Genomic DNA, 25,887 nt, shown 5'->3' with positions numbered 1-25,887 from the left:
ACGTCAATTAGCCCCTCCTCCAGACGGTCACCACCGTCTGCCAACCTTGCTGTATGTGCCCGGGCCACGCACCCGGACATGGTCAGTCTGCTCTGCTACCACTTCACTCCTCAACTCTCCAAACTCAACTCTCTTCTCCACTACTCTCCACTACCCTGATTTCCTTTTCCCGCCTCCAGGACTGAGAACTCCTCGGTGGGTGGGGCCAACCACCTGGCTCCACCCCCTGGTGTGGACATCAGCCCCTGGAGGGAGGCAACAAGGAATTTTGTCTGACCTTGATATGCCTAACCGGGGTGTGGGGTGTGTTGTTGCAGTACCTGTGACGTCCTGGCTTGTCCAGGGCGCCACATTCCCCCTTAGTAAAATGCAGACCGTCCGCGGGCTGCCCGTCCATCACCGGTTTTATTTTTGTTAACTGCAAAAAAGAGTAAAAACACATTTAAAACACAAGCATTTTTAGTCAAACTTCCCATAACGGGAGGCACATTCTTAAACGTTGCTAACGGTATATGTTTATTAAACGGTACGGCTTCCGCTCTTCTCCCACCCAAAAAACCTGGCCCTGATGCTGCCCCTAAGAAGTGGGCAGCACCCCTTGACCCCAGTCCAGAACCAAGTTGCCCGAGCGGGTACGGTCTTTTTCAGGGGACCCGCATCCATGGGGACCCCTGAACCCCCGGAGGATTGCCACCGGTTATGGTAGTGGCGGAGCTGGGCCATCCCTTTCCTCCAGGCCTATCCTCCAAATCTGCCTCTCCAGAGGCGGTAACGGTTTAAGCCAACAATTATTTACATTCCACAAGTTTGTGGTTGCCCTGGAAGTTCTCGGACTTGTCCGTAAGAAGTTCCTTACGCAACGGTTGCAGAAAGTCCCTACAGGGACTAGTTGCCAGCAACGACCGGTTCAATCACAGTTCCAATCAGATAGCTTCTTCGGTTGATTCAATCTTATCATTCAAACTTTTATCTATCCACTCAACACACAAAGCCCCCTTTAAAGAGTAGTTTCACTTTACCTAAGTGGGGGTCTACCTAGGTTGGGACGGGTGGACCTTCAGGGCCCAGTGTCAGTGGTGGCAGGCAGTGGGGCAGAGGGAACAACTAGTTCCTCCTCCCTGCTATCGTGTGGGGCAGGCGGAGGCGTAGGGGAGCTGGGTACAGGTACATCCCTGGACACTGGCTCATGGTCGATCACTTCCATCACTTCCTCATCCATGGGTTGTGAGAACAGTATCACTGGAAGAATCACCGCGCCATTCTGCGTAGGCCAGTCTGCCGGGAAATCACCCATCATGGTATGGATTACCTCTTTTTCTTTCTCCGCCGGTCTGGGAACTGGAGCTTCAGCTGCTACCCTCAATGGTGGTGGGCATCTCTTTAGATGGTCCCGGGAAACCGTGGCCAAAGTCCTCCCCTGGTCACGGCTGATCTGGTAGGCCTGTATCTCTCTTTAATAGGGGGGTGTTCACCGGTAGGGATGTCGTGTTGGATCCCTTTAATCTGCCCAAAATCTAGAGGATGTTTGCTAAAAACTCGCTCATACTCCTGTACCACCCGGTATACCCCTTCCTTGTGATGTGTGGGGGTATCATCAGTGCCGACGTGTAGCTCTCGACACCACTCGTCAAACCCCCCCAGGGATGGGTGAGAACTGGCAGTAGGCGGTGAGATCGGGGGATCGGCCTCATGGATGATGTGGGGATCTAGAGTGAGCAACTTGGCAAGGGTAGCGTACCGGGGAAGCCTAACCTCTTCCTCCCCACAGTTCAACACCCTTACGGGCACTCTCCCTTTCTTGCCGTCTACCACCCTTCGGGCGGCCATTACTGTGGGTCAGTGTTCGGAGGGCATGGGCTCTATCATGGCGGGGTAGTCTCGCCCTTGGGGCCCTACAGCTGCCCTACACCAAATCATCATCTCACTCCTGGGAGGCACAATCAAAGGGGCTGCATCCATCACTCTCACTCCTCCAATCTCTCCTCCTGTCGAGTTCACATGCTGGCGATACATCAGGGCCCCGATCTCACGCTGCACAGCTCTCTGTCGGCTCCCCGCCGCTGTGGCGGCAAGCTGCTGCAGTAGGGTCGGCACCTCACTCATACAGTGCTCCATCACATTAGTAGAGAAATGGGGTATTCAGCTCACCCATGTAAAGTCCTCCAGTCTGCGGTGGATGCACGTGGTCCCTCGGACAGGCAGGTCCGGTTCCAGGATAAGTAGCAACAAAAAGTGAGTGGGACTCAGCACCAATGCAAATGGATAAAAATCTTCATGCTTTATTTGAATAAATTTAAAAATAGAGAAAGGGTCACAGATCATCCAAAACCGCCATGCGGCTTGCCGTGCGGCTTGACGCGTTTCGGACACAAAAGGGAAATTTAAAAACAGTCCTTAATCATAAGCCATGTGGGATAGAAGGCAAGGAGTATATATAGCACTTTAAGAAGCAGTGAGACACAAAAGCAAGATGGGAAACAGGAAGGGAGTTCACTCGAAAAATGCAAATTAGTGAAAGGGTTAGTATATCATTAAATTCTATTAACCCCATACAAGTATATGCATGCATTGGAAAATTCATTGAAAAACAAAAGAACAATTCATTAGATTGTGAAGAGACCACAAAAGCAATATATGTGCGTTTATGCGTGTATATGTGTGCATTGTTCTATTTTTCTATATATTTTGTTATTATGTATATACTATTATTTTATTAAGGAGCAAAAGGTTATTAAACTATGAAAAGATGTTCTTACAAATATCATAATGAATAGATATATTTTATATAAACAGATGTTACTGTCTAAAATGTATATGTAAATATGTATGCATATACATATACATATGGATACATATGCTTTGTGGATGTGGGGCAGAGGAAAGCTAAATATGCATATACCGGTATATGGATTAAATATTGTGTAGTTTCCAGTATAAATATAGATTTATGTGTTACAGATATATGAGCAGATTCTGTTATATGTATATATAATTATGTAAGTTATGTATACACGTGTGTACAATATAGGAAGCACACAAAACATGGGATGCCCAGGAATCCAATTATGAAAATTGTTAAGAAGATTTATGCTCTATTCTGAGTCATAACTGGTTCACTAGTAAATCGCTCTTATTTTTCTATTGTTATATATATAATTATTTGTTTGTGTCCGAAACGCGTCAAGCCGCACGGCAAGCCGCATGGCGGTTTTGGATGATCTGTGACCCTTTCTCTATTTTTAAATTTATTCAAATAAAGCATGAAGATTTTTATCCATTTGCATTGGTGCTGAGTCCCACTCACTTTTTGTTGCTACTTAACCATCACATTAGTCCCTAGCACTACTTTTGGGTTATGATCACTGGTCTCATTCATTATCACAATCAACCCCTGGTGTTGCAGTTCAGCTCGTCCCACAGTCATGGCCACTTGTTTGTACCCCACTTGGGTCAATGGGAGTCCATCAGCGGCAATCAGTGTCATGCTACCATCTGGGGGGGCTAGTTCGTCCTTCCCCCAATACCGTTGATACAGTGTGTATGGTATTGTGGTTACCTGAGATCCAGTGTCCAGGAGAACCATCAGCGGGATGCCGTCCACTGCCAGGGGGATGATGGGCCGGGCTCCGATGTACCGGTCCCGCCAGTCGGGGGGGCAACCGGGTTCTACTCCTGAGGATTGGCCCGTGGCCCCAGGGGTTGCTCGTTTAACGGACACCGTCGGGAGTAGTGGCCGGGCTTGCTGCTCCTGTAACAAATCGGAAGTCCATACCGTGAGTCATTGGCCCTTCTCCACTGCATCCAGGGGACGTCCTCGGGGCTGTCGGCGAGCTGCATCTTCCCCGGGGGCTGGGACCTGGTTGGAGGCTGGAGTGCGGCGAGGATCTTGGCGAGGTCCCCATCCATGCAGCGGACCTGGGCAGCCAGTTCCTCCATCATTCCGCTTGGGGCTGCAGGTACCGGAGGCGTTGGGAGGGCAGGGGCCACCACGACGGGAGCCGTCTCAGCTGGCCATGGGGCTGTCTCAGGGACTTCCGATGCTAGGGGCTGCAGCGCTTTAATGGCCCGTTCCTTTAACACAGCAAAGTCCACATCAGGGTGTTCTAGGGCTCACAGCTGGAGTTGTTTGCGGTCCTCTGAGGACCTCATCCCCTGTACAAACTGCTCAACTAACATTTTATGAGAACAATTCCCAATAAATGAGCCATATGGTGTGCACGCTGTCGGTATGTATGTACCCCGACAGGGTGCATGCACTACTCACACAATATATATAAAAAAACAGGAGATACAACGAGTATATATGCAAGAAAATTATTTTTATTTATATGAAAAGACATACGCAATACAGCATGGAATCTAAAAACAATTACCAATAAGTCAAGGGGGGCACAAGGTATTGAGTGTATAAAACTTATCATGGGTTGTCAATGTATAGGCATATCTCAGGACAAAATGATATAATGATATGATAGGACTTAGTCCATATTTGTCTGCCACTAATAGTCGTGGAAAAGGTAAGGTCAGGACAGAAAGATATAATGCAATGGTACTCAGTCCATACGTGTCCGTCCCCAAAAAGTCGTGGAGAAGGTGAGGCCAATGCGTATGCATAACCCAATACAAAAAAGTATAATGTACTAGGACGCAGTCCCTATATGTCTGTCACTGGTAGTCGTGAAGAGGGTAAGGCGAATCAGTTAATAATGTAGAGGCAGGACACAAGACCAAGGGATGTAATATAATAAGACTCAGTCAGTGCATATTAGTCACTGGTAGCCGTGGAAAGGTAAGGCAGATCAAAGAAAAAAGTATATAGGCACAACACAGGACAGAGGGATATAATGATATAATGGGACTCAGTCCATATATGTCCATCACTGGTAGCCGTGGGGGAGATAAGGCCAATAAAAACTGTATTGAAAAAGACCCAGAGTAAAAAGATGTATTGCAACAGGAGTATCCCGGTCAATATAACCAGTAAATAGATATTAAAGCAATAAAGTGCAAGTGCATATAAGTATGCCGGGGTCCTGAATGACTCATGTGCAAAAAAGTTTGGTCATATAAAATATAGTATAATAGATACGATGACAACACCTAATACATAGTCAATGCAGAGTGCACATACCCACAAGGAACAGGATCACCACCAACGCGCGTTTCGCGAAGGTTCTGTTGCTTTCTCAAGGAGGAAACCCTACTGGCATTGTATACCCAGTGGATATAAATAGCCCCATAATGATTAGCTATTATGATCAGGTGCACAGGCACAGGAAAATGAAAGGGTATGGTATAACAGGTAAAAACGCCCATACATGAGTCTGATAGGGGGTTTAGTAAGATGGATAAGGCCAAGCACCAATGAAGAGTAATAGAGAATCGCACAAAGGTTAATGTATATAGACATTCATAAAAATGAAGTATATGCACCTTATCATAGTATAATACAATGATGGCGCTGCATTTATATAATACAAGAACTATAAATATAAATGTCATGCAGACCGTAACACAGGAAATGCCCAGCAATTTAGAAGTCCCGCCCTCCGGCTGTGCATGGAGGGAGCACGTGACGCCAGGGACGCGTCACCCCGGCAACAACGCGATCCAACCAGGCACAAGGCCTGACAGGGCAAGAGGCGTCATGCAGAGCGTAATACAGGAAGTGCCCAGCAGTCCGGACGTCCCGCTCTCCGGCCGTGCGTGGAAGGAGCACATGATGCCAGGGACGCGTAACCCTGGCAACAATGCGGTCCAACCCAGCATAAAGCCTGACAGGGCAGGAGACGTCACAGACAGAAGGAATCCCGGAGGCAGCGCCCGTTGTTGCACAGGCTGGAAAGAATAAGATAGAAAATAAGTCTCCCCGTGGTATCCCATACATCCATAGGGTGAATTAGTATAAAGCGGGAAACACCGCAAACAGGGGGACCCCAATAGTCCCACCTACCCCTATTAGACAGACAAAGACATGTCACACTAAGAAATAGTTCGGATAATGGCCACTTAATTATTAAGGGAAACCAAATATTAGGGAAATTGCACAAATATATTAAGCCAATCAGGAGTATATAGGGCTATTTGTCTATAGTACAAAATATGCTGTGTCAGTAAGGTGTTCAAAAAATGTCCCTGAATAGTATATACTTTAAGATATGAAATACAAATCATAAAAAAGGGCAGCTGGCAGAATTATATATATATATATATATATATATATATATATATATATATATATACATATATATATATATGTGTGTGTATGTGAAAACTGATGCAAACGGACCAGTCCCATGATCAGCAGAACCCACAATTAGGAGAAGGCACGTTACCCTAGGTACGCGCAACCAAGGGGGCAAAATGCCAATCCTCAAAGTGGACCGCCAAAAAATAGAGACGTCAGTAAGCATCAGAGAAGAAGACTATATATATAGACCCTAATGTATCCAAATGAAATAACAGAAAAACTCCCCACATATAAAACATGGGAAGAAAAAACAGTTTCTTGGACGAAGAAGATCACCCATCCACTGACACAACATAAAAAAAGGGGGAAATACAAGGATGCCCAAAAAAAAGTTATTGTTACACATCCCTCAAACAGGTCTTCCATTGAGGAAGGCCTGGTGAACGAAATACACAGTTCACGTTGCAGGGGAACAAAAAGTCCATGTCTAAGCAAAACAACGGGGGAAGAAGTTCATTCCACTTCCATCTATGGGATTCGAAGATGATAACACAGGCTGAGGGCAATGAACTTGGAGACGTCCAATAGTTGAAAAGGGATGGTCCTGGATTCTTACGGTGAATAATACAGTACATCAAAAAGCGACTCTAATAAACAAGGATGAAAAGGGGCAGTATGAATATACATAACATATAACATGTAAGGATATACATACCAGGATATAAAATGAATTAAAGGTAGAAAATGCAGACAAAATTAAAAACAATAACTAAAAAAGACCAGATGATGGTAGGAGGAGCTAATATATACAGGAACCTGAGACAGTAAAAGGATCCTATAGGAATGGAACAAAACTGATATTTTCATTTAATCCCGCAGGGGTCAGGGTACCAAGGGTGGTGATCCAGCGAGCCTCAGCCTGAGCCAAGCGCTTTTTGAGATCACCACCCCGGGATCCACCACGAATGACATCAATTCCTCTAATTTTAAGAGAAATCACACTTGTGGAATCTCCTGAAGTGCCGTGGAAGTGTCTTAAGGAGACTTTCATCCAAAATATCGACTGCGGCACGGATATCGCGGACGTGCTCTCTGGTACGTACCCGCAACTCACGTGATGTGAGGCCTATATATACCAGAGAGCACAGACAGGTGGCATAGTAAATCACATGCGTAGTAGTGCATGTGATATGATGTCGTATGTTCAAAGTCCGCGTACCATCTGATGATGAAAAAGTCGTGGCACGAAGGATATTTGGACATGCGACGCAACGTCCACAGGGAAAACATCCCTGTATCGGGCCACGAGTGCCGAAAGGATTAGAAGGAGGAGGTATGTAATGACTCCTTACCAAGATGTCACGGAGATTTTTGGCCCGATGAGCCGTCATAAGGGGATCTGGAGGGAGTATATCTGCCAGGGTTGGATCTGTACGTAGAACAGGCCAGTGTCTCCTGAGGATGTCCCACATCAATTGCCATTGGTTATTGAAGGTCCCTATGAAACGAATAGGGGGATCAACTTGTGTTTGTTGTTGTTTACACTTATACTGAAGCAGTTGAATGCGAGGGGTGTTCCTGGCCCGTAAATAACCCATTTTAATGCAACGATTACTGTATCCGCGGTCCTGGAAGCGGCGTCTGAGTTCTATGGCTTGTTGTTCAAAGGCTTGTTCGGAGGAACAGATCCGCCTAATCCTTAAAAATTGACCGGTCGGGATGGCGCGTACTGTAGCAGAAGTATGAGCTGAAGATGCATGCAGCAGGGCATTGACTGAGGTGGATTTACGATACATACTCGTCTGTATAGATGATAAAGAATCCACCTCGATGTTAATGTCAAGAAAGTCAATGCACCTGCTGCTATATTTATATGTAAGTTTAATATTCAGATCATTGGTGTTCAATTCAGTCATAAAATCGTCAAGCTGCTCCACTGTGCCCTGCCAAAAAAATAAAACATCGTCGATATTTTTTTTTTCAACTAACATTTTGTTGCTGTCTGCATCATTAATGGTGTCTACCCACTTTAGTGTGCGGAGGGCGGTTTGCAGACGCAAGGCGTAGTCCCGAATACTATCCGCGGGCCGTTGCCGGCACTGATAAAACTGCATCCGCAGCTCGGCTTCAGTACGGGTCTCAAAGGCAGTCTGCAGCTTCTCAAAGATGGTGGCAACAGAGGACCGGTCCCCCTCGGCCCAGGCCTCTGCCTCCTGCTCAGCCGCGCCGGTTAGCTGCCCCAGCACTACCGCTGCACGTTGCTTATCAGTCAGGGGGTACAATTCTAGTAGCGGGCTAAGCTTCTTCCGGAAGACCTGCAACGCGTCAGGTTTCCCATCGTACTATGGCAGCCAGGTAGCTCCGGGCACATAGGGCAAGGAGAACGGCATCACCTGAGCGAGAGCTGGGGCCGCGGTGCCCCCTGCCAGTGCGGCTGGGACCTGGGCGGGCCCATTCCCATCCACGGGTGCCACTGCGGCTGCGACTGCCGCTCCTCCAGCGGCTCCGTCGGGTGCAGACATCTTGTTTCCATCCCCCTTAGTCTTTTTCCGGCTCCTCCTCTACAGGGGCGGGGTTTCGGCTTTCGCGCCTCTACTGCTTGAGGAGACGCTCGAGCGGGGACTTTTTGCGCCCAAAATGGCGGCTTCTCAAAATTTTCGGCCGGACACCTCCGGCGGTCACAAGGTGCACCTCTGCCAGATGGCAGAGCGGTAAGATCCTGTTCGTGATGCCAAGTTGTCGCGGGCAGGGAGGGGATGCTGCGCTCACCACGCTCGGGTCCGGCGCTGCTGCTGCTTCGCTTGCTGTTTGGTGGCTCGAGCGGTGGGCCGGATCCGGGGACTTGAGCAGCGCTCCTCGCCCGTGAGTGAAAAGGGGAATGGTTTTGGGGATTTATTGTCCGTGACGCCACCCACGGTTGTGGTGAGGTTGTGACACCACCGCTGATCTGGATGGGGATCCCGGGAGCGATGACAGGGAGCAGCTTGGATGTTGTTTTTCCCCTCCATGGGTAGGGGGGTTGGTTGTCCCGGGGCCCGGTGAGGGAGGAATGGCAGGTGGGTTACGGGGCCTGGTGAGGTGCAGGGTCGCGGGGGCAGCGCGGTGCCGCACGGCACAGTGGTACTCACTCAGCCAATAATGAATGCAAAGTCTCCGGTAAAACAAACGGCTGGATGGATGGGTCCCACAGACGGCTGCGGTGGTTCTTCTCCCGGTAGGTTGGCGGTGACTGCCTTTCCCTGCACCTGTGTTATGTTCTCGGTTCTGGTGGCTTCCCACCGGTAACCCGCTCCCCAGCTTGGATGGATGCTGAGGGAGCCCCTTTTGCCTGCAGGCTCTGGCCCTGGGAACTGTAGCCTTGGCGGTGACCGTATTTCCCTTCACGGTTTGAGCGGTTGCCTTCAATCGGGTCTTGACTGCTGAGAAACCCCGGAGGTTCCCTTCGCTAAGGGATTTGACCGGTTTTACGGCGACTCCAAGCCTGGTCGGGTTCCGTAGGCCCTGCCGAATGGTGCTGGCTTCTCTTCGCTCCCCGATCCGGTACCGGCGGGCCACCGCCCGTCCCCGGTCCTTACGGTTCACGTCAATCAGCCCCTCCTGCAGACGGTCACCACCGTCTGCCAACCTTGCTGTATGTGCCCGGGCCATGCACGCGGACACGGTCAGTCTGCTCCGCTACCACTTCACTCCTCAACTCTCCAAACTCAACTCTTTTCTCCACTACTCTCCACTACCCTGACTTCCTTTTCCCGCCTCCAGGACTGTGAACTCCTTGGTGGGTGTGGCCAACTGCCTGGCTCCACCCCCTGGTGTGGACATCATCCCCTGGAGGGAGGCAACAAGGATTTTTGTCTGACCTTGATGTGCCTAACCGGGGTGTGGGGTGTGTTGTTGCAGTACCTGTGACGTCCTGGCTTGTCCAGGGCGCCACACTTACTGTTATGTCCGTGTGAGCTGAACACACACCGGAGCCAGAGACTTGGGGTGAATCCCTACGCCACACTAGAGATTCCTACATAGTGCAGGGGCTTACTATTATGTACGTGTGAGCTGAGACCGGAGCTAGAGACTTGGGGTAAACCCCACATCTCACTAGAGATTCCTACATAGTGCAGTGGATTACTGTTATGTCCTTGTGAGCTGAAAACAGACCAGAGCCAGAGACTTGGGGTGAAGCCCTACGCCACACTAGAGATTCCTACATTAGTGCATGTACGTACTGTGCCAGACTGAATGTGCATACACCCGACTGCGAACCAGAAGTAAAGGTCTGTGATTGACTGAAGGTTTAACCGCAAATTAAAGACTTTTCTTAGTTTGAAACAAAATTTACTGCGTCACTGCATCTCTATAATATTGCGGGTATAAGGTCCGCTCCCTCCAGTGTATGCTGACATGTATATTTAAACAAAAATAGAAAAACAGTCTGAATAGCGGTGCTTCTGATCGATGGTGAGGTATTAAGAAATCGGAGTGATTCAACTTACAGTTTCTGATAGCACTAAAGCCACTTACATGGACAATGAAGCCTTAACCGTAACCTTGTCTGCCTGCAGCTACCAACCAGTCGTTTTGAACAACGCCGTACTAAAAAGTAAATCTAACATAAAAAAAGAGAAAATAGGAGCACCAGCCGACAGCTTGTATGGGGATAGTGAAAAAGGGAGGAAAAATTTACAGCATAGGGGGTGAGTACTAGAGTTGAGCGCGGTTCATGGTTTGTGGTTCTCCAGTTCGCGGTTCGAGTGATTTTGGGGGCTGTTCTAGATCGAACTAGAACTCGAGCTTTTTGCTAAAGCTCGATAGTTCTAGTTACATTCGAGAACGGTTCTAGCAGAAAAAAGCCAAGCTAATTACTAGCTGGCTTTCCGCTGTAATAGTGTAAGTCACTCTGTGACTCACACTATTATGAAATTTCAGCGTATAGTGTGCGGGAACAGCGCATTCAGATCACTGCTGCTGGGAAAAATGTTTGGAAAAAAGGGAGACTCCGCTTGGAGTAACCGTTGCTTGCTGTGTTTTTTAAAAGGAGCCAAGATGAACAGAGTTGGGATCAGGAAAGACTTAGCTACCTACCCCGGTGTCATCCTGGGGACGGTTAAGGATGGCGTATTTTTGAATGTGCTTGATGCAAATCTAGCTGTGAAGTGTACAACTGGGGCACAAGTGCTGCCACTGAAGGGGTGGGGTGTCTGTGTGCCCCAATTTTTGGAAAAAAGGGAGACTCCACTTGGAGTAACCCTTGCTTGCTGTGTTTTTAAAAAGAAGCCAAGATGAACAGATCTGGGATCAGCAAAGACTTTGCTACCTACCCCGGTGTCATCCTGGGGATGGTTAAGGATGGCGTATTTTTGAATGTGCTTGATGCAAATCTACCTGTGAAGTGTACAACTGGGGCACAAGTGCTGCCACTGAAGGGGTGTCTGTGTGGCCCAATTTTTGGAAAAAAAGGGAGACTCCTCTTGGAGTCACCTTGCGGTGTTTTACATGATTTTAGAAGGGCGTGTCATGCCTAAATCTGTGTCTCCTCCTCTTTTTCCTTGTCCAGCTCTTTTGTTTTCGCATGAGTATATGTCCTTGTCACTTTCCCATGTGCTTGTGTTGTGTTGTGAGTTGTTTGTCACCTTTTGGACACCTTTGAGGGTGTTTTCTAGGTGTTTTTATGTGTTTGTGATTGCCTCCCATTGTTTCCTATGCGGTTCGAGTGGTTCGCCGAACCAGTTGGCCGAACCGAACTCGAACGAGACCTCTGTTCGGCGAAACGAACTCGAACCGAACCACGGCCGGTTCTCTCATCTCTAGTGAGTACCCTGCTACCCTCTATCCTGGTGAATGAATAAAGCTGGGGGGCCCTGAATTAGGATCATTGGAGCTCTCTAGAAGACGCAGTTTCCAAGTCTGGAGGAATCTTCTGGATACACAAGCTCTCTCCGCTTGCAAAAGACACCGGGTACTCTGAACCAAAGAGTCGGATGGGAACACGCCCAAATCCTACTCCTCCTTATTCATGATGAGGCATTAATATAGATAGAGAGCCTCAAATAGGTACAAGTGAAATTATTTTTACATAAAAAACTATTATAAAAACAGCCAAAAAGCTACGCGTTTCGAGATTAACCCTTCTCCAGGCTTTGTTACAATAAAATGACTCACATTTATATACACTTCTTACTTTGGACCTTCCCTTTTATATTAATGAGAATGAATGAAGATTCTCCTTGCAGGATTATCGCAATCTAGATATTGTTAAAAAATCTTGCTTATATTATTGTTTAATAAAGAAAAAAGTTTTGAAACACATCATTTTTATGATTTTCAAAATTCCACAACATTCTCTTCTTGTTGTGGTAATTTCAACATTGATGATGAGGCTGCTGAGATCGGATCTGGAGCCCTGCGACTGGTCTGGACATTACACCCATACTCAGACCATATTGTACGGACGTCTAAATTCAGCCTAAAGCTTCTAGGATCTATGGGAATTGGATGTATGTGTATGCTGATATGTGTATTATAATAAATGATGTAGCCCCTGCTGTAAATTATACAGACGTTTAGGGGTCAGCTAGGGCTTTGTGCGGTAAATCACTAATAATATACTAGTAATACACAGCGGAGCATTATCCTAGATATCATAAATACCAGTAGGTGAATTATCTGCTTTATACAACCTTTTATTGAAGTATTTTATTTCCTCTACAAATATTATATATTAGGGCACTCAATATAATATGTTGCAGGTAATAACAGTTCTCCGCCCTGTTCACATATTCAGCAGTTGCCAGCAAGCAGCATGGAGGCCGGACTGCCATGATGTCACAAAGCTATGCTCAGGATTGAGAGTCAGGCGAGGGTGAGGTCACACTCACAAGTGACGTCATAATGGCGCTCTAGAATGTCCAATCACTGAGCTCAGTGACATCAGCGACATTTTGTAGTTGAAGCAATTGCTGAGACATAGTTTCTTATTCTTTAACAAAACTTCATTTGTTTTGCATTTCTAGTATATTGTTCTTTTGTTTCTATTTATTTGGTGATTTTTGCACAATAACATCTCTGCTGCCAAAGAAAAAAGTTGTTTTATATTTTACCATCCGAGCCTCTGATAACAAGGACATGGGATCCCGAGAACTCAGACGGCTCATTGAGGACAATGAAGCATGGCTGAGACGACCGGGAAACCACGGTAAGGGAAATGTTTGAGGGAGAAAGAAAATATTCCCCAATTTCTGAGGTTTTCTGGGAGGAGTTATCCCTGGAGTTTGCGGAATAAAGCGCCACTCCACAGTTATGTTTCTTTATTTTCACCTCTGGAGTGGTGCTTCTAATCTTAGGTATCTGCTCCTGGTCTTATACTCAACCTTTGTCATTTTCATCTTTTATCCGCGGTGCTGCTTCCATTTGTCTCAGGCAGTTTATGATCTGCCAGATAGCTCCAGTAATTTATGGCGTGAGCCAGAGGTCACTATTGAATGCAAATCTATAAGAGCATCTTTCTGGCTCTCATAGACTTGCACAGAGAGCTTGTAACGTAACTTGTGACTTGCGGCCGTCCAAGGACTGGAACGGCTTTGATGAAAGGTGAAAATGCCAGAGGGTGAGTATAAAACTGGGGGTAGAGACCTTAGATTAAAAGCAGCATTCCAGCCGTGAAAAATAAAAATAAAATTAAATTCTTTAGTGATGCTTTAATGTTTTAGTGCATTGTCTACATTCTATCCTTCTTCTTTGGGGACAATGTTACCTTCTCTCCAGTTCTGACCCTGTTATGTAATGTGCACAGAAAAGTGATGCACTGAGCAGGGTGACAACCCTCTAAAGAAGCCACATTCTGCTGACGTATCGCGCGGGGTATGTAGCTTTTCTCTCCCATCCACTTATATTCTGGGTAATACTTAAAGGGTCATATGCCTTTATTCTTTGATTTGCTACTCTATTATTTCACTGAATTTATTATTTTTGCTATTCCTATTCTTTTTTGTTTTCAGTTATTGGGCTATGTTTTACTATATAGTTTTGGCATTCTTTATTGTATTGCCCTTGTGTACAATTGTATATATTTGAAGGAGATAGCTTATATCTCCACATTTGTATTTCATTGTGGAGATTGTGTGTTTCCTATAAGAACCCTTGTGGGTTTGGTTTTAAATGTTGTCTATTAAATAATCTAATAAAGCTTTATAAATGTAGTTTTCAGTATTATAAGTGATTCTTGTATACAGTCACTGGAGCGTTTCGTATGGCAAGAATTTATCTTCTTGTTCCCTATATTGTTTTTTCTCTTGGTATTCAGCACAGTTTGGATGGTGCAGGTCTACATTCTTCACTGAGCAGGTTTACTGATGACCATAGTTCACACAATCTTGGTTAGAGTTCACCTTTCTGTAAACCCCTTAGTAACAGCAGGCCCCACCCAAGGGTCCAAAAATGTCCAAAAATGTTTTACGTTTAATGTCTTCATAGGTCAGCCAAGAATTGTCCTCAGATTGAGGTCTTCTGAAAGAAATCATAGAAGACATGCTACTGATCAGCAGCAGCAAAGTTTCACTAATGCCATCAATGAGAGAGGAAGGAGACAGGCCAGATCTCCTCCACAACATAGGGGACAGGAAAGTCTTACAGAAAGAAGCAGGTCTCCAATAAGTCGGGTTCCTATAGAATCTTCAAGAACCACAGGAGACAGAAGCTGGAATGAATCGTTGACTACCACAAGTGCATTCACAGTCGAAACACCAAATTCCATTCCAGAGAGCCGAACACCCAGGGAAGATCCATCTCCAGGCAGAATAATGGGAGAAAGCTACAGAGATGATGGCAGTCAAGCCAATGGATCTGCAGCATTTGAATTCATATTTAGTCCACAGAATCCCATCCTACCGAGCTGCAGACTAGGCAGAACATCTGGAGAAAGTGACACCAATAGCCATCAAGCTGAATCCCAATTTCCAAATCCAATTCCACCCAGTGTCAGATTCAGGGCAGCTGTTAACCATCTATTTAATATGCTCAATGAAATGCAGGAAATGGATGACATGAGACCAGCAATGTCACAGATGCAGCTACCTCCACCACCTGCAGAAAGATGGAATCCTCCGCCTAACAGAACTCTGCAAATTGACATACTCCAGACGAGAAATTGGTCACCTCAGGAGGACACTGGCTCTTGTGTCATCTGTTTAACAGAATATCAGATGGGCGAGCAGCTGACAGAGCTCAGGTGCAAGCACAAATTCCATCAGACTTGCATTTTGACCTGGCTCCAGTCCAATGCTAATTGCCCTCTGTGCCGTAAAAACTGCACATTAACCATGAGTTAACTGCCGCTTGTTTGTTTGCATAATATCCCTTTTCTTGTGTATGCATCATAAGAGACGCTGGGAGCATATACATCATAGGAGATACTCGGTCATTCATGCATTCTAGGAGAGTCTGGAGCATCAAAACATCACTGGAGAGGCTTAAGGCATATACATCAATGAAGACACTGGAGCATATACAGCACTGGGGATGCTGTCACAAATACAGCACTGGGGAGGCGAGGGAAATACAAAACTGGGGAGGCTGGAGTACATACAGCACTGGGGAGGTTAGGGTGTATAAAGCACTTGGGAGGTTGGGGTGCATACAGCACTGTTGAGGCTGGTTACATAAAGCATTGGGGAGGGAGGTGCATATACTGTCCTGGGAGGATGGTGCAAATATAGCATTGGGGAGACTGGGACATATGCATCCATGGAGACACTGAAGCATAAAGAGCACTGAGTAGGCTGGGGCAAATGCAGCAAGTACATCAGTCAACTTCCTGCTGTGAATAGCACCTCTCAACACATTCATAACGTTTGGACTGATGTGTTATCCAATTTGGCTATAGCCAAAAGTGATGAAGAGTTAAAGCCATAAACAGTGCTAGGTTCCATCCATTATCACAATATTTCTAATAAATAAATGCTGTTCACTCTCTTGAAGTCTGGCTGTTATTTTCTGGAAATAACTGTGCTACACAATGTTAGGAGCAAGTAATAAGCATACCTTCCAACTTTTGAAGAATAGCAAGATGGACAAAGTACCGTATGTGGCGTGAGCAGCACACAACGGCAAATTTTGACCACACCTATTTAGCAGTGAGGGACATACAGAAGATACCCTGGACTGTTCTGTAGCATCTGCCAGAACTTTCTCATATTTATATAAGCGTCACTAAATGGCATGTTGCTGTTTTGTGTCTGTAAGGCCGTGTTCACACATTGCATAAATCCTGTGTTTTTTGTTTTCTGCAGGTGTCTGCACCAAATTATACAATAACAATCTTCTCTGATTGCCTTTTTGCTGCATTTCTTATGCCTTTTCCTCATTATTTGATGCATTTTTTATGCAGATGTGGATCTGTATTTTTTTTTTACTGTTTTTATAGTACAGAAAAGGTTTGATTCTGCACTTAAAAAGTAACTGCAGTTTTTTCATAGAAGCTTCTAAAGAAAAACAAAACACCAAAACAGCAGAGTTCAGCGACGTCTTTTCATGAAATCACATTCGATTTGCTTGGACAGATAAAGACAACAGAATTTGTGTCGAAAAAAACCCAAAACATTTACACTACATTGAACACTGACTAAATGTCCACGCAAAGAGGATGTGATTTCATGAAAGCTCTGTTCTCGGTGTGTCTAAAGACGCTGGTGAACTGTGCAGCTTGGGTGGGTTTTTTTCCCTATAAGCTTCTTTGTGGAGCCTGAAAAAATTGCAAGCGAAAAAAATGCCGTTGTATTTTTAAATGCAGAATCAAAGCTTTTCTGTAGTATTAAAAAATGCATTAAAATCCCGGATTCACATCTGCACCAAACATGTGTGAAATATAGGGGACAACGCATAAAAAAGGCAGCAACGATACAATAATCAGACAAAATTGTTATTGCGTTGTATGGTGCAGATACCTGCAGAAAAAACGCAGCATTCATGGCCTCAGCTATACATTTTTCATGGGTTTAATAGCGAAAAAGTAATCAATTGTTCCATGTTTTTAGGTCATTTACTGATCCCCATAAATACTCTGATTCCTGTGTCGTGTGGGTCGTTACGATTACAGGAACACCAAATATAGCCAGGCTATTTGCTTATAAGTAGTGTTTATTATTTTAAAAAATGTGCAATTAAAATTACACTACCTGTTTTTTTATTTATTTTTAATTTTATTAGAAGGAAAAAAAATCTTTTCCTCTCCCTCTAGAATACAGGTCATAGAGCATTGCTCTGTACAATAGATCTTTATTACCTTTGTAATCTGCTGTGGAGGCAAAGGCTGCTGCTTCTTCTATATAAAATCCTCTGTTTGGTGTCTAGCTAGAGCTGCTATGATGTGTGATGTGTTTGAAAGTTGCTGGTTTAATTCCAAGTGTTAAGGAAAAATTCCATAGTTTTTGGGAAATATCCTTCTTAACAGTGAATGTCTGCTGTAATCTCTGACTGAAGGTTGCTGAGAGCCGACGGAAAAATTCACACCACACAATATATCTGGTATGAATTCCTTCTCAGTGAAGGTGCACAAGTAAAGTGCTTTATTTTTTTACAAGCCTTTTATAGAGCAGTAATGGGTTAATCTCTTAGGAAAATTCCTAAGTGTGCCTGTGACTGTGACTGTGTACTGTGACTTTTATCCATTTTTTGGGGACTCCCCCCTTCAGCCCCTCCTGTATTCCAATTCCATAGCTCGCAACTCCATTGTCACATAACTCCGGGGTGCCTTATCTTTAATCCACCATAGTGTGAGGGGTCCTTGTCTCATGAGGTCAGCTACTGACCTTGATGTACACATACTTGCTTTCCTGATACACAGCAAAAATCAGAAAACAGGCTCTCTCTTCTTACTCATATAAAAAAGAAAATGTAGTTATAAAAAAAAGCATATATAAATTATATATATATATATATATATATATATATTTATATATATTCTCACAGAAAAAAAGCATATTGACAAATATTTTGTATTCTCAGAGTGCCCCCTAAAATATTTTTCTATCCGATTCCCTAAGGCTATCCCTACCTGAATTATCTTTGAATCGGCAAGGTACCGAGCGGGGAGAGTAATGGAGTCTTCACCGCATTGAGATTAATGATCCCTTTTGAAGCATACCCCTTTGTACCCGGATTTCTCAAGACCAGAGGATTCCCATTATCCCTGTTAATTCCCTGTACTATCACTATTTTGTTAATGGACTGTGATTCTTATAAGACTTATGCATATATCAGTTTCTTGCTCAGACTCATCAATGAGGGCAAATGTCAGGGTCAATCCTTCTACACCTTTAGACAGTATTTTCTTGATACATGGGATAACACAGATTACTACAAGAAATAGGACTACAAGTATTATCAGTTTGGGTATGCCTATCTGGGCTAGCTATTTCTGCCATCCTGACATCCATTAAAAATATCGATCCCATGGGTCTGTCACTCCAGAATTCCTTTTTAATTCTACCGACAAACTAGTTAACTTTTCCAAGGCTATTATGACTTTCCCATTTGGACCAACATTTTCTGAAATATATATACAGCAGCTATCATTTTACACACTCCTCCTTTTTCCGCTAAGATCATATCAAGAGCCTTTCTGTTCTTATTAGGCCATAGCTGATGTGAGCCTGAGCTGTTCCATTATTCCTTGTAAAGCATCGCTAGTATAATTAACAAACCGCTGCTGGTTATAATAAAGATAATTGATCCAGTCTATATTTTTGTTAATGGTTAGTAGCGGAATAATGGAGCATTCAAATCCAGCCTTTACCTGATCTCTTGCTTTAAATTCATCTGGAACCCCCCTAGGAACCCCTATTGTATCAATATAAGCATGGGGGTCTAAATTACCCTTGATCTCTCCTTCCCTTCTATTTCTAGGTATACCCGTAGATTGTGAGGCTTCTACTTCCTCAGAGACTATGTGAAATGGCGTAAGAACCTTGGCCAGAGTACACTGTCCTAACCTTGGAGGCCCTCCAAACAGAATCTCATAGGGAGTTAGCCCTGTAGATTGCTGTGGGTTGTTTCTGACTGAGTACAGGGCTATGGGCAATATCTCAGGCCATGGAAGGGACAGTTCCTGACTGGCTTTTAGGATTTTATTCTTCAGGGTCCCATTGAGTCCTTCAACTTTGCCACTCCTCTGGGGGTGGTAGGGTATGTGAAGACCTAAGTATGTTCCTACTGGGAACCAGAGCTCTCTGGTCACATCTTCTGTAAAGGCAGGGCCTTGATCGCTCTCTATAATGTCTGGGATTCCAAAGCAGAAGACTACATTGTAAGCAATTTCTTGATAAATGTTTTGGCTGTCATGTTGGAGACTGGGTAGGTTTCAGGCCATGCTGAGAACATAAGCCATGCTGCATTGCTTTTCATGAGAAAAGCTGTGACTGACCAGTCTCCTATGTATACCTGCATTCCTTCTCCTATCACTGAGTAGGAAACTAATCTACCACAAAGGGCCCTGTATCATACAGTGCCTACAAGTAGTATTCAACCCCCTGCAGATTTAGCAGGTTTGATAAGATGCAAATAAGTTAGAGCCTGCAAACTTCAAACAAGAGCAGGATTTATTAACAGATGTATAAATCTTACAAACCAACAAGTTATGTTGCTCAGTTAAATTTTAATAAATTTTCAACATAAAAGTGTGGGTCAATTATTATTCAACCCCTAGGTTTAATATTTTGTGGAATAACCCTTGTTTGCAATTACAGCTAATAATCGTCTTTTATAAGACCTGATCAGGCCGGCACAGATCTCTGGAGTTATCTTGGCCCCCTCCTCCATGCAGATCTTCTCCAAGTTATCTAGGTTCATTGGGTGTCACATGTGGACTTTAATCTTGAGCTCCTTCCACAAGTTTTCAATTGGGTTAAGGTCAGGAGACTGACTAGGCCACTGCAACACCTTGATTTTTTTCCCTCTTGAACCAGGCCTTGGTTTTCTTGGCTGTGTGCTTTGGGTCATTGTCTTGTTGGAAGATGAAATGACGACCCATCTTAAGATCCTTGATGGAGGAGCGGAGGTTCTTGGCCAAAATCTCCAGGTAGGCCGTGCTATCCATCTTCCCATGGATGCAGACCAGATGGCCAGGCCCCTTGGCTGAGAAACAGCCCCACAGCATGATGCTGCCACCACCATGCTTGACTGTAGGGATGGTATTCTTGGGGTCGTATGAAGTGCCATCCAGTCTCCAAACGTCACGTGTGTGGTTGGCACCAAAGATCTCGATCTTGGTCTCATCAGACCAGAGAACCTTGAACCAGTCTGTCTCAGAGTCATCCAAGTGATCATGAGCAAACTGTAGACGAGCCTTGACATGACGCTTTGAAAGTAAAGGTACCTTACGGGCTCGTCTGGAACGGGGACCATTGTGGTGGAGTACGTTACTTATGGTATTGACTGAAGCCAATGTCCCCACTGCCATGAGATCTTCCCGGAGCTCCTTCCTTGTTGTCCTTGGGTTAGCCTTGACTCTTCGGACAAGCCTGGCCTCGGCACGGGTGGAAACTTTCAAAGGCTGTCCAGGCCGTGGAAGGCTAACAGTAGTTCCATAAGCCTTCCACTTCCGGATGATGCTCCCAACAGTGGAGACAGGTAGGCCCAACTCCTTGGAAAGGGTTTTGTACCCCTTGCCAGCCTTGTGACCCTCCACGATCTTGTCTCTGATTGCCTTGGAATGCTCCTTTGTCTTTCCCATGTTGACCAAGTATGAGTGCTGTTTACAAGTTTGGGGAGGGTCTTAATTAGTCAGAAAAGGCTGGAAAAAGAGATAATTAATCCAAACCTGTGAAGCTCATTGTTCTTTGTGCCTGAAATACTTCTTAATACTTTAGGGGAACCAAACAGAATTCTGGTGGTTTGAGGGGTTGAATAATAAATGACTCTCTGAATAAACTTTTCACAATTTAAAAAAAAAAAAAAAAAAGATATAACATTCTTTTTTGCTGCAGTGCATTTCACACTTCCAGGCTGATCTACAGTCCAAATGTCACAATGCCAAGTTAATTCCGAATGTGTAAACCTGCTAAATCTGCAGGGGGTTGAATACTACTTGTAAGCACTGTATATTTAATGCATATATCACATACCCATTTAACGCCTCTTAAAGGTACTTCGACAGGATGTTTTTGCTATGTAATCTGGTCAGCATGCTGTAAAGGTGGCTTTACACACTGCAACATCGCAAACGACATCGCTGTAACGTCACCGGTTTTGTGACGTTACAGCGACCTCCCCAGCGACATTGCAGTGTGTGAAACACATCAGCGACCTGGCCCCTGCTGTGAAGTTGTGATCCCTACAAATCGTTCAGGACCATTCTTAGGTCCTTTGTTTCCCGCTGTGCAGCATGCATCGCTAGAAAGTTTCAGTGTGTAAAGGGGACTTTACAGCGACTTCCCTTTCAAAAAGCTGCTTTACAACGTCCCCAACAACCAGCTAGGTCGCTCTGCAGGTCCGGATCGCTGTTGCGTCGTTGGCCAGGTTTGCCTGTTTGACAGCTCACCAGAGACTTTGTAGCGATCCCGGCCAGGTTGGGATCGCTGGTGGGATCGCTAGAAAGTTTCAGTGTGTAAACTCAGCTTAAGAGTTAAGGTGCAGTTTACAGACAGCTATCTCTTATCTCAAAATCTGTTTTTGGTTACCTATGATGTTAGTTTAAGCCTCTTAGCTTTATCATTAGTAGGTCTGAGGAGTGGGGAACTGTAGTCTGACTCTGCCCCCTTCTGTGATTAGCAGCTTCAGTCTATGTAAATTTACACTGAAAGCCTGGTGTGGGCGGGGGAGCTGCCAGAGCTCAGCTTCATCCAAAAAATAATATCCTTCATAGTGTCAGAATGGCTGCAGCCAGTAATCTAAGTGATACATCATTAGATTCAGAATCCCTTTGTCTATATCATACTGCTCTCAGATGAGGTAGCAAAAACCTGGTGACGGACTCCCTTTAAAAGCATTTGTTACATGCAAATTGTTATGCGGATTTGTCACTGAGTTTCCTAAATGAACATAAATAGATTTTTTGTGGCTTTAAAATCTGCAGTGCAAGTTAATTTTAGAGATAAGAGGATCTTAAAAAATTAAATTTGGCAGATCCACTGTAATGTGGCTGGGAGATTTGTTTCACATCAGAATTAGTCAATGTGAATTGAATGTGCCTTGATTGTCATTAAATATAGCTATTATGCTCCAGTTTCACAATCCCAAAGTACAATAAAGAGATGGGGTTTAAAAAAGTGATACAAAATCACAGATGGTGATTCTTTACTATAACAGCATTAAGACTATGGAATTTTCTGCCACATGATGTGATAATGGTTGATTTACTACAAAAGTTCAAGGAGGGCCTGGATAGTTTTCTTGAAAAATATATTACAGGTCATGAGTATTAGATTTTGTGATGAGAGGTTTCAGGGAACTAGTCTGAATGACCCTTAACATGGGACAATTAGCATCTGTCTCATGGTTTTTTTCTTACCTTCCACTGGGTCTACATGTTGAGGTTGAACTCAATGGATTTATGATTAACTTCAACCTAAAAGTCTATGAAACTCTGAAAATGATGCTCACCTAGCTCTTATTTGTTCCTATCACCCAGGTACAAATCGGTCCTCATCTGACTTCCCTGACCCCTGCTATGGTCCTGCTTCTTCTTCACCCTTTGGCTTCTGCCATTGGCTAGGCTACAGCACACATTCGAACATGATAACATGCATGCACTTAGGTAGACGCATATCATGACGTTATCATGCCAGAATGTTTGCCGACTCCTAACCGGTAGCAGATACACCAGCAAAGAGTGAAGCCACCAGCAGGGAACTGCTGCAGCAGAGACAGTTAAGTATTATTTTCCAACACATTTCTGCCCAAAAATGAATTCTCAAAATTTCAATTTGCTAGAGTCTGTGAATTTTGGGAAATTCTAAATTAATTTGATAGTGTTATATTGATTTGCTCAAACCGTATGGAATATCTGCAAAAAATATGCTTTGTGTTCATTTCCCCAGGCTTAAGTTTTAGCAAATGGATAAAAGTAGAATCTTCCAAACTTGGCTTATTTTTGACATGCACTATTGATCTTTGTAGGCACCCGCAATATGAGAGATAACTGACACAAAGCAATCTGCCATATGTTCATAATAGGTCTCCTAACATTAATTAAAGTTAATGCCATTACTTTGATATATAACCCCCTGTCGTTCCCATATAGCGTTTGATAAATTAAGCATACAACTAAACTTTGAATTATCCCATTTGCAGAATAAATGTTTGAAACTGAAAGCCAGATGTCTCCTCGGGGGTCCAGTTCAATTTCCTCATTTAACTTAATTAAAGCATACATTGAAAAAATGCACAAGGTTAAGAAACAGTATTTATTCTTCCTTTACTTTTTCTCAAACAACCAGGGATGCCACATGAAAATAAATATTCTCAGTTATAAAACAATTTTATTTCTGGATATTAATATCTGCTATCACTTTCATCACATTGAGGATGTCACAGAAAGGTGGAGTCTGATAATAAAGTGTCGTACCCAAAATGCCTTAAAAAAAACATAAAATCAAGAAGAAACAGGTATTTAATTACAAAGCTGAATGTTGAAGGCACACTGGTCATTGAAGTCACCTATAGCACATTTACAGAGATTTACAGCACGTTGTGTACTCAGTGTTTCGCTTTGGTACTCCTCCGTTACCATTTTCCTCCATGGATATACAGTGAACACACTATGGATAAAAGTGTAATTTCACTCCCTGGTCACCATTTCATTTGGGGTCTGCATTTACATTTACTTTATATATTTTGTAGTTGATGCCGTACTTTTATCTCGCTGTTTTATACCTTTCTGTAATCATCTGGGCTATAGATAATAACTATGAAGGCGAGGTAAATACAAAGTTTCTTCATCCATGGAAGTGGTAAATTAAAACATTTATTAGAAGACTATTTTTCAGATTTTTTAGAGCTGTTAACGGAGATCTTCACTGAGTATTTTAAGCACCATTTTTTTTCCCAAATTCGGTAGTAATTTCATTTAAATTATAAATGTCACAGTTTGTTACTGTCTGCTGTTCGGAATCAAAAAGAGCCTTGTTTATTATCTCTGCCGTTCAATCCATTCTTTGATGTCGGATGTAATTGCAGACAGTAACATAGGATTACACTGTTCAAGGCCCTTTCATGTTGGAATCTTTAGCAGACTGGGGAGCAGCAATGGCCTGAAGGCTGCAAGAAGATGGATCACAGAATCCCGCATGACCAGGAGGACCTGGTGGTCCTGGAATTCCAGGTTGCCCAGCAGGACCGGGTGGACCCCTCTCTCCATCACGACCTTCTCGCCCGTAGCTTGGCTTTCCTGGTTCACCTTAAAAATGAAAAAGACTCATGTAAAATCAAACTATTTTTTCTCTGTACAGAAATCTTTAGAAGGACTGAAAAAATATTGTGCAAATGGTATTCTGTGATGAATGGCATTATAATTTAATATCAAGCTGTGATCTCCCTTTTACTTTAAATTTTCTATATTTCACGAATACAACATATATTATAGTACAAAACCTAGATAATCTTAACATTATTATATATACTAGCCAGGTCTTGCAAGCTTAAGTCCAATATAATTACAGGAACTTATTTTTCATGCATTTTAAAAGCCTGCAGTGAAATTATCATTTATTTTATTTCTATCTGTAATAAAATGAAATACAACTTTTAGGCGTTTGCTGTAGACATGCTATTAAAAAGGCAATCTAGCTCATCTGAGAGCAGCATGATGTAGGCAAATAGACTCTGAACCCAACAATGTATCACTTAAGGTACCGTCACACTAAGAAACTTACCAGCGATCCCACCAACGATAGGGATCGCTGGTAAGTTGCTAGGAGGTTGCTGGTGAGATGTCACACTAGCGACGCTCCAGCGATCCCACCAGCAACCTGACCTGGCAGGGATCGCTGGAGCGTGGTTACACGAGTTGCTGGTGAGCTCACCAGCAACCAGCCCCCAGCGCCGCGTGGAAGATGCTGCGCTTGGTAACTAAGGTAAATATCGGTAACCAACCCGATATTTACCTTGGTTACCACTGCACGGAGCTACACGTGCAGAGAACAGGGAGCAGCGCACACTGAGCGCTGACTCCTTGCTCTCCTAGTTACAGCACACATCGGGTTAATTAACCCGATGTGTGCTGCAGCTAAATGTGCACAGAGCAGGGAGCAGCGCACAATGCTTAGTGCTGGCTCCTTGCTCTCCTAGTTACAGCACACATGGGGTTAATTAACCCGATGTGTGCTGCAGCTACATGTGCACAGAGCAGGAGCCGGCACTGACAGTGAGAGCGGAGGAGGCTGGTATCAAAGGTAAATATCGGGTAACCAAGGACAGGGCTTCTTGGTTACCCGATGTTTACATTGGTTACCAGCCTCTGCAGAAGCCGGCTCCTGCTGCCTGCACATTTAGTTGTTGCTGTCTCGCTGTCACACACAGCGATCTGTGCTTCACAGCAGGACAGCAACAACTAAAAAATGGCCCAGGACATTCAGCAACAACCAACGACCTCACAGCAGGGGCCAGGTTGTTGCTGGATGTCACACACAGCAACATCGCTAGCAACGTCACAAAAGTTATTCGTTAGCAGCGATGTTGCTAGCGATGTTGCTTAGTGTGACAGGGCCTTTAGATTA

The 25,887-nt window shown here is 44.3% G+C and overlaps 2 protein-coding genes across 2 annotated transcripts in view; one reads left to right on the top strand and one right to left on the bottom strand.

The window, feature by feature from the left end:
* The first annotated feature begins 13,160 nt into the window (after window positions 1–13,160).
* On the top strand, window positions 13,161–16,070 carry LOC142295334 (uncharacterized). The gene is made up of 2 exons (XM_075338440.1): window positions 13,161–13,376; window positions 14,654–16,070. Exons 1-2 carry the CDS (start codon window positions 13,307–13,309, stop codon window positions 15,505–15,507), a joined length of 924 nt encoding a protein of 307 aa, XP_075194555.1. The 5' UTR covers window positions 13,161–13,306; the 3' UTR covers window positions 15,508–16,070.
* Window positions 16,071–23,611: 7,541 nt separating this feature from the next.
* Window positions 23,612–25,887, bottom strand: part of COL9A1 (collagen type IX alpha 1 chain) — a 287,994-nt gene continuing 285,718 nt past the window's right edge. The window contains exon 38 of the mRNA XM_075338439.1: window positions 23,612–24,569. Within this exon, the coding sequence (XP_075194554.1) occupies window positions 24,373–24,569 (197 nt within the window). The 3' untranslated portion in view covers window positions 23,612–24,372. The remainder of the gene's footprint in view (window positions 24,570–25,887) is intronic.

The sequence above is a fragment of the Anomaloglossus baeobatrachus genome, chromosome 3 (assembly GCF_048569485.1).
Source record: "Anomaloglossus baeobatrachus isolate aAnoBae1 chromosome 3, aAnoBae1.hap1, whole genome shotgun sequence".
Lineage (NCBI taxonomy): Eukaryota > Metazoa > Chordata > Amphibia > Anura > Aromobatidae > Anomaloglossus > Anomaloglossus baeobatrachus.
Note: the sequence above shows the minus strand (reverse complement) of the source record. Positions and strands in the feature narration are given on the sequence as shown.

Excerpts from the sequence above, each read along its gene's own strand:
- LOC142295334 (XM_075338440.1), top strand. The coding sequence starts at position 13,307 with ATGGGATCCCGAGAACTCAGACGGCTCATTGAGGACAATGAAGCATGG. Across the intron at positions 13,377-14,653 it reads GAGACGACCGGGAAACCACG|GTCAGCCAAGAATTGTCCTC; the intron begins GTAAGGGAAATG and ends ATGTCTTCATAG.